The sequence below is a fragment of the Mesocricetus auratus genome, unplaced genomic scaffold (assembly GCF_017639785.1).
Source record: "Mesocricetus auratus isolate SY011 unplaced genomic scaffold, BCM_Maur_2.0 Super-Scaffold_100676, whole genome shotgun sequence".
Classification (NCBI taxonomy): Eukaryota; Metazoa; Chordata; class Mammalia; order Rodentia; family Cricetidae; genus Mesocricetus; species Mesocricetus auratus.
The window spans coordinates 175,477,278-175,489,489 of NW_024429266.1; the positions used below are offsets into that span (position 1 = coordinate 175,477,278).

General features: G+C 41.2%; 1 protein-coding gene across 1 annotated transcript in view; it reads left to right on the plus strand.

Moving 5' to 3' along the window:
* The window catches only part of Syn2 (synapsin II), a 148,810-nt gene that overhangs the window by 92,950 nt on the left and 43,648 nt on the right, over positions 1-12,212 (plus strand). The window contains exon 2 of the mRNA XM_040738367.1: positions 11,091-11,148. Within this exon, the coding sequence (XP_040594301.1) occupies positions 11,091-11,148 (58 nt within the window). The remainder of the gene's footprint in view (positions 1-11,090; positions 11,149-12,212) is intronic.

Below are 12,212 nucleotides of genomic sequence, written 5' to 3' on the forward strand. Positions count from 1 at the left end.
CTGTCTCTGTCTCTCTCTCTCTCTCTCTCTCTCTCTCTCTCTCTCTCTCTCTCTCTCTCTCTGGGAAATAGAATTGGCTTACATGAGCATGAAGACTAAGAAGTCCTCAGATTTGCAGTTAGCAAACTGGAGACCCAGGCGAGCCAATAGTAGAAGTTTCAGCCTGAGTTTAGAAGCAGTTTGGTGACAGTCTAGCAGAGAGTCTTTTGTGCTTTAAGATGATTCCAGCCATATTGGGGTAGGCAATGTGCTTTACTTAGTCTACTGATTCAAATGTTAATCTGATGCAAACCCACTTTCACATGCTAAGAAACTTTGTTTAAATAAATGCTGGGCATCTAGTGCCCTACTCAAGTTGACACATGAAATTATCTGCCATAGGTGTACCTCGAGTAAAGTAGAAATGAGTAAGTGTGAGAGTTGTTGAATGATAGGAAGTGTAAGATCTTCAAGGAGTTCATACCCTTATGGGCTCTATGATATAATGGGAAGGAGGAAATTTAGCTAGTAACACTAGTCTTTGTCTACTTGAAACAACAAGTTGATGGGTTTCACATTAGGCTGTCTTTAAATAAAAATATTTATCTTTATTTTTGTGTATAGATGTTTAACCTGAATGTATGTTTGTGTACCATCTGCATAAGTGCCAGAAGAGGTCAAAAGAAGGTGTTGGATCACCTAGAACTGGAATTACAGACGGTTGTGAGCTACCATGTGGGTGTTGGGTACTGAACCTGGGTTTTCTGTAAGATCAGCCTGTTCTCAGCCACAAGGCCATCTCTCCAGCTTCTCATATTAGGCTTGCAAAGAAAAAAGAAATGACTGTAGAAAGAAGAGATAGGGACCTTAAAGGATGATGACTTTGCAGAGGATAGGGCACCATAGTGGTAACTGGGAAGTGATAGGTAAGTAACTGTATGGTAAGCAGAGGCTGTTATGTATGCTTATGCAGGCTTTTCACTGTAAAAGTGGCTGGAATATAGCCTCCCACTCTGCTTTCCAAGTCAAGTGCCTCTAGAAATGTGACCTATACAAACACCCAAAGAAAAGGGTGCCTTTGCCTAGTTCACTTAGTCAGGCACAAGTTTGAAATGGAGTGGTTGTGTGTCCTTGTGGAAAGCATTTGTGTCTAGATTGCTGTTGAAGGATAGAAATGTGACTGAAGGTGGCAATGACTGTTGGTATGATTTGTGACCCTCCATAGAAGGTCAACCTGAGCTTTCTCAATGCCAACAGCCCTGCTTATCTCACATGAAATACATTCCCTATCTTTTGAAAATTATATTTGCCTGATCTTTTCCCAAAGCAAACTTGATAACAGGCCTACTTTACTTCAATATCAAAGCAGCCTGATTTAATTATATAAGCCAGTCATGGAAAGAGAATGTGTCCCGTGACTCCAAAGCATTCTGTTCTGTAGCTCCACTATAATTACAAACAAATGTATCCAATCTTCCCATCATGTGTTCTCCTGAGTTACAGATTTTCCCCCTAATTTTGATAATCTTGTTATCTTGTAATACTGCATCATTTAATTATTCCCCAAAATAGATGCCTTCAGAAAATCTGCTCAGAAAAACTGATTTGTTCCCAGCTGAAGTCACAACTGGGTGCTTACTTGGAAATCCATTATTTTCAGAGCTTTGGGGTTGCTGATTTTCTAAAGGGGTCTCATCTGCCTGCTCAGGCTTGAAGGCCTCCTGAAGAGCACTTGAAGGAATTTAATAAACTCAGGAAAAAGGACTATATGTGTATGCTCAGTGGTCTTTAAGCACAGGACTCTGTCAGGTTGAGCCTGGTTGCCTTCTCTGGTGTTAATATCCAGATGTGGAGCTGCAGCCAATTCAATAGCCTTGTAAGTATTTACTGAGTGACCGCTTTATTCCAAGCAGTGGAACAGGCCTTGGGGATACAAAAATGAGTATTACACAGCCTGTTGGACAGAGATGTCCAACCTCTAAAATGATCATCAAAAAAAGCACTTGATTTTGATGACTTATGACACCCACTAACTTCTAATTTTAAATAAGCCAGTCAATTCATTGGATACTCATTTCCCCATAAAATCAGTAACATTGGGGTAACTTTGCCATAGGAAGCACTAAATATTATGAGGATAAATTTTGGTTGGGGTGAGTGACATCTGTCCATCCACCATTCTTTCTCTCTGATCCACACTCATACCTTCAGTTTAAGGAAAGATTACTACTGTAGTTTCCTAAAACCAGAACTATTGCACTGGGTTCTTCTTTTCTTTTGCCATTTCCACCTTCATAGTGTTGCTGGTGTAGAACAGAAGACACAACACACCGTATCACTAACCACTGCAACTTGTATAAGATGGAGTGGGGCAGAGAGAAGCCCTCTGTGTGTACTTCCCAACATACTTGTTGTTGGTGATATTTTTCTTTTCATTTCTCTCTCAGTCTTTTTGTTATTGTGGTGACACATCTCAGGCATATCTTGAAGGAATAGTTTTCTGCCATTTGGGCTTCTTTACCGAACAATGGTTAATAATATTCTGAGACTTATTTACCCCAAATGTGTTTTCTTACACTTAGTCACATTAAAACTCCTCTGCCACTTTTCTGCCCACGTGCACATCTTCGTTCAGTTTATCCTTAATCAGCTTGGCATTTTAATCCCTGGAAATGCTGAATGCCATCTGCAAACTTGGCAGTTTCCCCATGCACTCTCTTCCAAATCATTTATGTGAATGTTGACTAAGCTGTCATGCCACTTGCTCTATCTAAACATCTCCTTCCTTGCAGAGTGTTTGATACAATGACTCAATCACAGAATTAATGATATAAAACTAACCCTTCAACATTGCATTCACTGGGGTCTGTGCCAGTGTCTTCTTGTTCTTAATTTCTTATTCCTAAATCAAATGTCCACAACAGGAATTTTCCCATGTACTGAAAGAAATTCATTAGATTTCAATTCAAATTTGAGTTAATAATTTCTTCACCAACATAAGGCCCTGTGTGACTATATTAAGACTCATTTGGTCTCTGTTCCAGGACATCTACAGTGAAGTTCTGTGTCTCTTTCTTTCATGTTATTTATTCCTGTTTTTCAGTACCAATGCCATACCCCAGGTAGTCTCTTAAGTTCCTAGGCCTCAAACAAGTGATTAAATTGTGAGGTGAGTGCTGTGCAATAATGGGTTTTTCAGTTGTTGATAGAGCAGCACATTCTGAGGTCTGGGATAGCACAAGCTCTCAGATGTCCTTGAGCCCTGATTCAATCCCTTCAGTCTCAAAGTGGTTTCTCAGATCTTGGACTCACCCGATCATGTCCACCTCACTGCTTAAAGTCTTTGAGAGTATTTTTGTAAGTAGTTGGGAAAACATGAGCATAGACTCAGTAAAGATGTTACTAAAATTATTCACTTTGTTCATGATTTTTATACATAAAAATCATTGCCATTGTCATTATCCTAGGCTAGCAAATATATGAAAACAAAGAATAGATTTGAGATTCCTAAGACAGAAGGAGCAGAGGATGGTTTCTGGTTGGATGATGAAAAGTTGTGAAAATGTGTAGTGGGGCATTTACACAGCACAGTGAGTATAAGTAATGCTATTGAATTGCATGGTTGACATGGCAAGTTCATGAATATTATTTTATAATAAAATTAAATCATTTACCAGTTGAAGGTAATACTGAAAAATTGGCAGGAGAAATGAGTTTTTGGTCTTTCTTTGAAATAGTCAACCAAAGCCAGGTATAGTGATACACACTGTTAATCCCAGTACCCAGAGGCAAGAAGATCAAGAGTTCAAGACAAGCCTGAGCTATCTAAGACACTGAGACACTGTCTACAAACAAGCAAATGTTAAATCACAGTCCTAGCAACAAAAATGTGAAGGTCTGGCAAATAGTGTTGAGTTTTGAGGCTAAAATTTTCCACAGCAAAAAAAAAAAAAAACAATTAATACTTTATTAGGGGTTGGAGAGATGACTAAGGGATTAAGAGCAGTTGCTGCTCTTGCAGAGGGTGGAACTTTGGTTCCCAGCACCAACATCAGGCTGTTCACAACTACCTGTAACTCTAACTCCAGGGGAACCCAACTCCCTTTCTGGCCTCCTTCAGTGCCATGTACACACACACACACACACACACACACACACACACACACACACACACACACACACAATAGTCTTGGCTAGTCTCACATACTCAGCCTGACATATGAGGGCCCATTTTTATGCTAAGCCAAAGTGAGCTGTACTTCTTTACTTCCTCAAGCCTCCAGGCCTTTGCATTTCAATCTGTGTCTTCCTTATGTGATAAGTTCCTGCTAACTGTTTACCATTCAGTCTCTGAGGAGCCCTTCCCTACTTCTCTAATGAAGGAACTGGAATTGCCCTTTCTTTTGAATTCCCATGGTACCTGTTTGTGCTTCTGTGACTTACTTCCTGCACCACCGTTTTGTGTAGTTGTTTCTGTCTTCTCACTAACCTGTGAGAAGAAATGCATTTACCTGCCTTAGAGGTTGAGAAAACTTTCTAAGCTATGGGAACCTTTTGTTCTTATGCAGTTGTGATTGTGCATTTTAAATGTTAAATACTTGTAAAGAGAAGATTGAAAATTAGAGATGTGATTGTTAGTCATAAATCTTAAGACCTATAAGGAACTTGAGCAACTACTCATTGGTATCGGTCTTCTGTAGACATTTTTATCTACCTGGCAACTGCCAATATCCCACCACTCCCCCCCTCACTTACCACTAGCTACTCAGCAAATTCTTGCTGAATTTACTGACATATTATAGTCGTGTGTGTGTGTGTGTGTGTGTGTGTGTGTGTGTGTGTGTGTAAAAGGTATGTTTTCTCTGCAGATGTTTGTGTTTTAGAAGAAACAAACTTTGAGATGGCTTGTTGGGAAAAGGTGTTCCCTATCAGGCTTGATGACACAGGTTGGATCCCCAGAACTCACAAGGTGGAAGAACAGAACTGACTCCACTTGTTCATTTCTGACATACTCATGCAGGCTGTAGACAACCCCAACCTCACAATAAATAAAATTGAAAACAGAAAGAAATATTTAAAACAACAAAACCCCAATGCTATTGTTATGTTGTGCTAGGGATAGAACCCAGGGCATTGGCCATGCCAGACAAGTGCCCAAGCTCTTAAGGCTCACCCTGCACCCCAAACTGGGAGGGGGGGAGATAGTCGGAATGTTCACCAAGCAATAAGCTAAAATTGCAAGACACATCTGTCCAGTAGGTGGCAGAAGGAGCTCACAAACTCAGCAGGGCAGGCCGACTTGGTTTTATCTTTCCTGTGTGTGTGTGTGTGGGGGGGGGGATTCCTGTATTTCCAGTTTTTCAAACTCTTTGAGGGCTTGAGGTGCTTGTTCAATAGGACAAGGCTTGAGTTAGAGTCAGTGAGAGCAGAACCAATTACTTTGCTAGACATACATTTCTAGACCAGTGCTAGGCATCTACAAGATCCTTGGCTATTTCCAAAGCTTTTGGAAAATCTTCTATGTGCCCTCTGAACCGAATTAGCAGTTATCCTGCAAATTTCAGTCATCTGGGGAAGATTTACATTAGACTGCTTCCTGGCCTCTGTCTGCCACTGTAGATAGAGTTTGAAGGCATGTTTTCTTGTGTAGAAGGGTAGGGAGAAAAACATGACAGTCTGGAACTGGCACATGTGAGAAGAGATATGTAGGCCTGCAAAGTCAGACAGGGTCCTCTCAGCCCTGAGGATGGCTTCTGGTCTCCTCTGTTGGCCTCCACAAACCATCACTCCTAACATCTACAGACAGTAAGGAAATCCTGATTGTAAGCCTGCTAAGTGCAGAAGTTGATGAAGGATTTGGCTATTTAAGACATGGTAATTATAATTATAGAGGCCTAAGTTCAGAACATGCACTCACACAACACAACATAGTAAATATTTTTAAATCCAAAAGATTCTGGAGAATCTAGGATTTATACAAGGGATGATCTTAAGTGATGGAGGATGGTGGCATCCAATTATTAGACAAGTGACTTTGAAAGGTGATATTAGATGCTGCTGCTGTGAACCTAGTGTCATAAGCAGACAATACATATGGTAAAAGTCTGTAAGATGAGGAAATCACATGGGTTATATTAATAGAAAACAATTTTTTCTGTCTTTTCTAACAGTAATTCACATTTCCATAGTATTTCAGAGTTTCTAAACACTTCCATTTGATTTTATTCCCTTTTTAAAATTTATTTTAATGAGTATATATTAATTATATGTAATAATGGGTTTGTTATGAAACTTCCACACATGTATATGTGTTCTGACCATACTCACACATATCCATTACCTTCTCTTATTTCACTTTCATACCTGTAATCCCTTCATAGCATCTGGAGGTCAGATATTACTAAATATGATAAAATACATAAAATATTTAATGTTTGGTTCTCAGCAAGTCTTTACTGCTAATTATTAAATTTGTCATTAGCTCCTCCACCCACATTTGTTTTGTTTTCTTTTGTTTTGAGATAAAGTCTTAATATGTTGCCCAGGTTGGTCTCAAACTTCTGGGCTCAAGCCATCTTCCCACCCATCATGCACCACTAAAGATATTCTTTTCCTTGAATAACAAGAGTTATATCTAGATGCCTCTGCTCATTTTAGCAATAAGGGGAGATGTTTCATTACCTTGTCCGTTAAGGAAACGGCAAGGCACTAGACTCACATGAATCCTCAGCTGCTAGGCATATTAAGAAAATGTTACAATAGGGGGAAATTGACAATGCAGGCACCACAGATATTTTTAGACCATGCTGCAAGGATGTACATCTTGGGTTCTGTTTAGTATTGAGCACAAGGGGGATAAATCTGGATTATTTTATAAGATTGCCAATCAGAAAGTCCATAAGTACCTACTCTGTTGCCATCTTATGCAAGGGACAGTTTGGGAAAACCAAGGTAGGTGAAGTAGATTTCCCAAACTTTCAAACAGGAACACATGTGATAAATCTTTTTCTTGGGTGGGAAGCAGTTTGATAGTTCTGTAAGAACTGTAGCTGTGTCTATTTCTTGCATCAGGAATGCTACAAAAAAACATTTGTTTCATGTCTGTATAGTAAAATGTACACCATGTAGCACCAGAGAAGAAAAGATAAGCACACTGCTATGTGTTAAAAAAGACTATCACTGAGACACACTCTTGAGTGAGAGAAAATTAAGGCTCAAAAAAGTTTTTGTAGCAAGATGGTGTATGTGCATGTTTAGAACATACAGTCATGTCTACACCCCCTACTCCACTGGAAAGGCATGCTGGGAATGATAATGGGATTGTATGTGATAAGAGATGAATGGGAAAATGGAACATTTGCATTTTTATCCTTTCATGTTCTTTTGAGTACAGATTGGTTGAATGGTTTAGCCATATAAACAACTTTGTTATTATTTGTTTAAATGTAGGATCCTTCCTAAAGGTCACACAGCCTGGGAAGGCTACAGCCAGCACCCACACCCCAGACTGAGGCTGCAGAGCTTGTCCTCTGGACCCCGGCACACTGTTTCTTGCTAGTGCCCTCTTAAGCTCAGGGGGTGTCTGTCATTTGCTAGCAAGCTACGGAACTTATTCCATGTCTTTTTTTCCCTAGAAAATGAATCAGAATGTCCAATGGCCAATTACTTCATGAATGTGTTTCTCCTCTAGAAGAGGGCTCTGTCTCATCTGCTGCCATCTTGGCTCTTTTATGATGACAATACTGTGGCTTAGCCAAGAAAGCGAGTGACCCTGGGCCAGGAAACACAAACTATGATTTCCAACAGGACAAATTACCTTAAGGAAAAGGCATTAGGATAGCTTGCAGCATTGGAGCAGAGGAAAGGCATGAAAACAGTTCCATTAGCCAATTTGGTCAATGGGCAGGTGCAGGAAGTGGCAGATAAACCCAGCCAAGATCTATAAATATACCCTAGTATCACTGTTTAAAACCCACAAATAAATGAGCAAGTTAGAAAACTTGGCAGTGTGTGAGTATCTAGATGCAAACTTTCAGTTCTCAGCTTAACTCATGATGTCTTCTGTGAGTTTGCATGCTGTTGAACTGTTTGGAGTTTCAGTTTTCCCAACAGTCTGATGAACAGCAAGCATCCTATCTCTCTTGGCTCCTTCACAGAGATGTGAGAAACTAATGTGTCAAAGAATGTACTTTGACACTACTAATCTTCATATAGAATGAAAGGTTACTGTTGAGGTGTCTGAGGCTAATCTTATTTGAGACAGGAAGGCAGGAGCAGTATCAAGAAAGCACTCTGATAGCAATGTAGGCATACAACCAAAGAAAAGCTGTCTTGTAGGTCACATACTTTAGTTCTTCCTTGTTATAATCATGAGCAAAAGACCGAGAGAGTCAGTATCTGCAGAGCAGTGCCAGTGTCATGTATAGACAAAAATGTTAAGAGAGTAGCATGTGCTACAGGGCCCCTGACTGAGGAGCTTGCTGGACTGTGAATGCTGATCAGGGTCCTGGGAGCAAGCTGATGTGAAACTTAGGAAGAAATTGGGGCAGAGGTGGGGGCTTGGACTTCAGTGATCCAGCTCCAGGATGGCCCAGTGCCTCAGAGGAGCAATTTCAGGGTGGCCAGGGACTTGGATAGTACAAATGACAACTTCCTAGAACGGTCTGTTCTAGAATCCATAGAGCGAAAGGAAATAGCCTGGCCTCATCCTGAGTAAGTTGACAGGAACCAGGATAGGAAGTATTTATAGTGGTACAAGTACTCGTGGCATCGTTAAGTCTCTTTTGAGTGGAAGAAGAAAAATGGGGGAAAATCAGTGCATCACATGTGGCAAGTCAGTTTCCATAGTGTGGGAGAGCGGGAAGAACAGGTCAGCAGAGGGAGATGGCGCTGTGTGGTGTGGGGCCACTGCACTCACTGTCCTTTGTGGCTGTACCAAACTTGCTAAATGACCTTGGAAATGTCTTTTTCTTCCTGGGAATCCTGAATGCCTTTGTTTCAAAGAATTTTCTCCATTTCTGGTGAGTCATTATGAGAATTAAACAAAACAATCTTAGAAGCAACTAGCATACAGCTCCTAGACCGCAATGGCAAATGAAATATCGGTTTATTTCTTTATTTTGAAGAGAGATTTAGAAAATCTCTAATGAAATAAGCCAGTTGGAAATGTAGAGCACTGAAAAAAAGCAAGTATGATTTAGACTAGTAGGCACAGCTAACTAGGCCCTTTTTTATAAGCAGAGAACAAAGCCTAAATGAGCAGAGAAGAAAAATCCTACAGACAGAAGAAAAATTAGAGGCCAGGAAAGAAGGAATGTAAGTATGTGCAAGGATGTGATCTCCTCACACAGGTCTGATGCCTTAATGCATCAAGGTGAAGTTCCTCTCAACACTGGTAGGTGAGGAAGACACTGAGCTGCATGACTCAGCTTGACTCATTTTCCTGAGTGTCTGTGATACAAGATAAGTTTTATGCTCAGTTGCAGTTACTTGCCTTGGTTGTTGGCTCTCCTAGTGTGTGTATGAAGAAATCAAGAGTTAATGGTGATTTCTTTTTAGTTTTGATTCCAGCTTTTATTATTATTATTATAGAAAAGATTCTTCTCTCATACAATACATACTGACCACATTTTCCCCTCCCTCCACTCTTTCTAGCTCCCTCCCCTTCCCCTCTTCCCCAGACCCTGCCATCTCCTATCAGAAAAGAACTGGCCTCAGAGAGACAACAGCCAAATACGATAAAACAAGATGTAGTAAGACAAGGCAAAGGCCCTCATACCAAAGCTGAACAAGGCAACCCTCCAGGAGGAAGAGTCCCAAGAGCAGGCAGTCATAGATACATCCACTCCCACAGTTAGCTGTTCCACAAAACACCAAGCTAACAGTCACAACGTGCATGCAGAGACCTGGTGCAGACTCATGCAGGCCCTGTGCTTGCCACTTTAGTCTCGGTGATATGCGCCCTGCTTTGTTGGTTCAGTAGGCCATGTTCTCCTGCTCTGACTCGTACAATCTTTCTACCACCTCATCGAAGGGATTTCCTGAGTTCCAAGGGGAGGGAAGCAATGGAGACCTTCAATTTAGACTCTTTCCACAGGTCTGGATGTGGGTCTCTGCATCAACTCCCATCTACTGCTGGAGGGAGCCTCTTTGATGACAACTGAACATGGCACTGACCTATGATATGGCAGGATACTGCTAGGAATCATTTCATTGATATTTTTTTTTCTAGACTTATCATGTCTGGTTCTATCCTAGGTCTCTGGGCTAGCCAGTCTCCAGTTCCTGGCCATTCAGGCAGTGTCAGGGATGGGCGCCCTCTTGTGGATTGAACCCCACGTTAAATCAGACATTGGCTGTGCCATCATTCCTCAGCATATTTTGCAGGCAGGGCAGACTGTAGGTTGAAGGTTTTGAGGCTGGGTTGACCTCCATGTTTCTCTTTCAGTAGCCTGCAGAGTACCTTCCTACATCAAAGAGACTAGAACAGAGGGGTAAAGGCTCCATGGAGGCTCCAACTTGACCTCTCCATATTTAATGAGTGGATGTTGTTCTTTGCAATACCTCCTCTTCCTCCCTCCCCTGTTAGGGTGCAGTAAACAATCCTTTGTCCTAGCATCAGTCTAGGTTGTTTGGGGATCTCTATGGGACCCCTTCAGTCAACAAGTCAACCAAATGTAACTCAGTCCAACAGCAACTTCTTTAAATCCTAAAAGTCCACAGGTAGATGACAATTACACATGGAGTAAAACACAGGGTTAGAAAGAAGATAAGGAAACCTCAGAGGTGTGTAAGATTGACCTAGTCTTTTCCAAGAACAACACAAAGCATTCCTGTTTCTAGGTGTGTGTGTGTGTGTGTGTGTGTGTGTGTGTGTGTGTGTGTGTGTGTGTGTGTAATACAGGGGATTAAATCATAAAGGTTGAAAGTGAAAGGGAACTGTGAACTATTTTGCAGGTGGATAAACTGAAGCTAAAAGAAAGGACTTACTTGAGACAGTAGCAAGTGAAGAGACAAGTCCAAGTCTCCCAACTCTCAGTCTGGGGAGAGTACTTGTCTGAGTCCATACACTTGCACAAAACTAATCTGTATGCCCTCCTCCCTTTCTCTAGGGCCAAGTGCTTTCGGGGCAAAAAAGTCCTTGGAGATTATGACATCAAGGTGGAACAGGTAATCAGCCCTCTGTCATCCCAGAGTGAACCGTCTAGTCCTGGCCAGTGGAGTGCAGTGTCCTCACTGGGCTCTCGACTCTGTATTTCCTGTCATTTCCTTAATTCAACAGTTCATAAACAATGTGGTTCTCCAAGGTCTCTTGCAATGCAGGGTCCCCAAACTGAGAATTCTTAAAGCAGTGTCTTCCTAGGATACTGACCACACCTCCATGTTGTTGGTAGTGATTCTGGTTGGGTACATGTCTTTTGTTCATTGTCTGCCTACTCTTACCCCTGAGGCTATACTTCAGAGGGCACCTAGAAAAGAACATCCCCTTGTTTTTATAGGGAGCTTGAAAGTCTGTTTTTATTTGTTGTTGTTGTTTGTTTGTTTTACCTTCCTCTGCCTCTTGCTCCATGATAATAAAAAATTAGGTCCTTTGTAGGGAGATGTCCTATTTAAATAACATGTTTTCTATGTAATAACAAGTTATTCCTTATTTATGTGTTAGGATTTACAGAATGCTATGGTACTTTCCTGCCTATCATTACAATGATTGATTGATTTTTGCAAAATGATCTCACTAGGTGGCCCTGGCTGGTCTGGAACTTGATATACAGACTTACAGAGATCAGCCTACCTCTGCCTCCACAGTGCAAGGATTAAAGGGGTACATCACCATGCCTAGTTTATATTCCATTTTTTAAAAACAACTTGTTAGATATTCTAGATTCATTAAAAACAAAAACAAAAAAACTATCCCTGTGTTGGAGACTGAGGAAATGGAAACCTGAGCAGGACAGGTACCTTGCTTGACATTCTGTGTCAGGGACGGGGAGGAGGAAACCCAGTAGCCTAACCCAGAACTCAGTGCTTTCATGCAGAGACTGAGAAAGGAGATGCTTGCCTTGGTCACATTCTGTGCACGTAGAAAGGCTCAAAGGATGCTGAGCTGGGAGTCTCCTGAAAAGTTCAGAAAAGTCACCTAACTGAGGCAGTTTTCTCCTTGGGTAGATGGGGATAGTGATCTCTACCACCTGACTCAACAGGCTTCCTAGAGTATTGGGTGAAATCTAATGGAT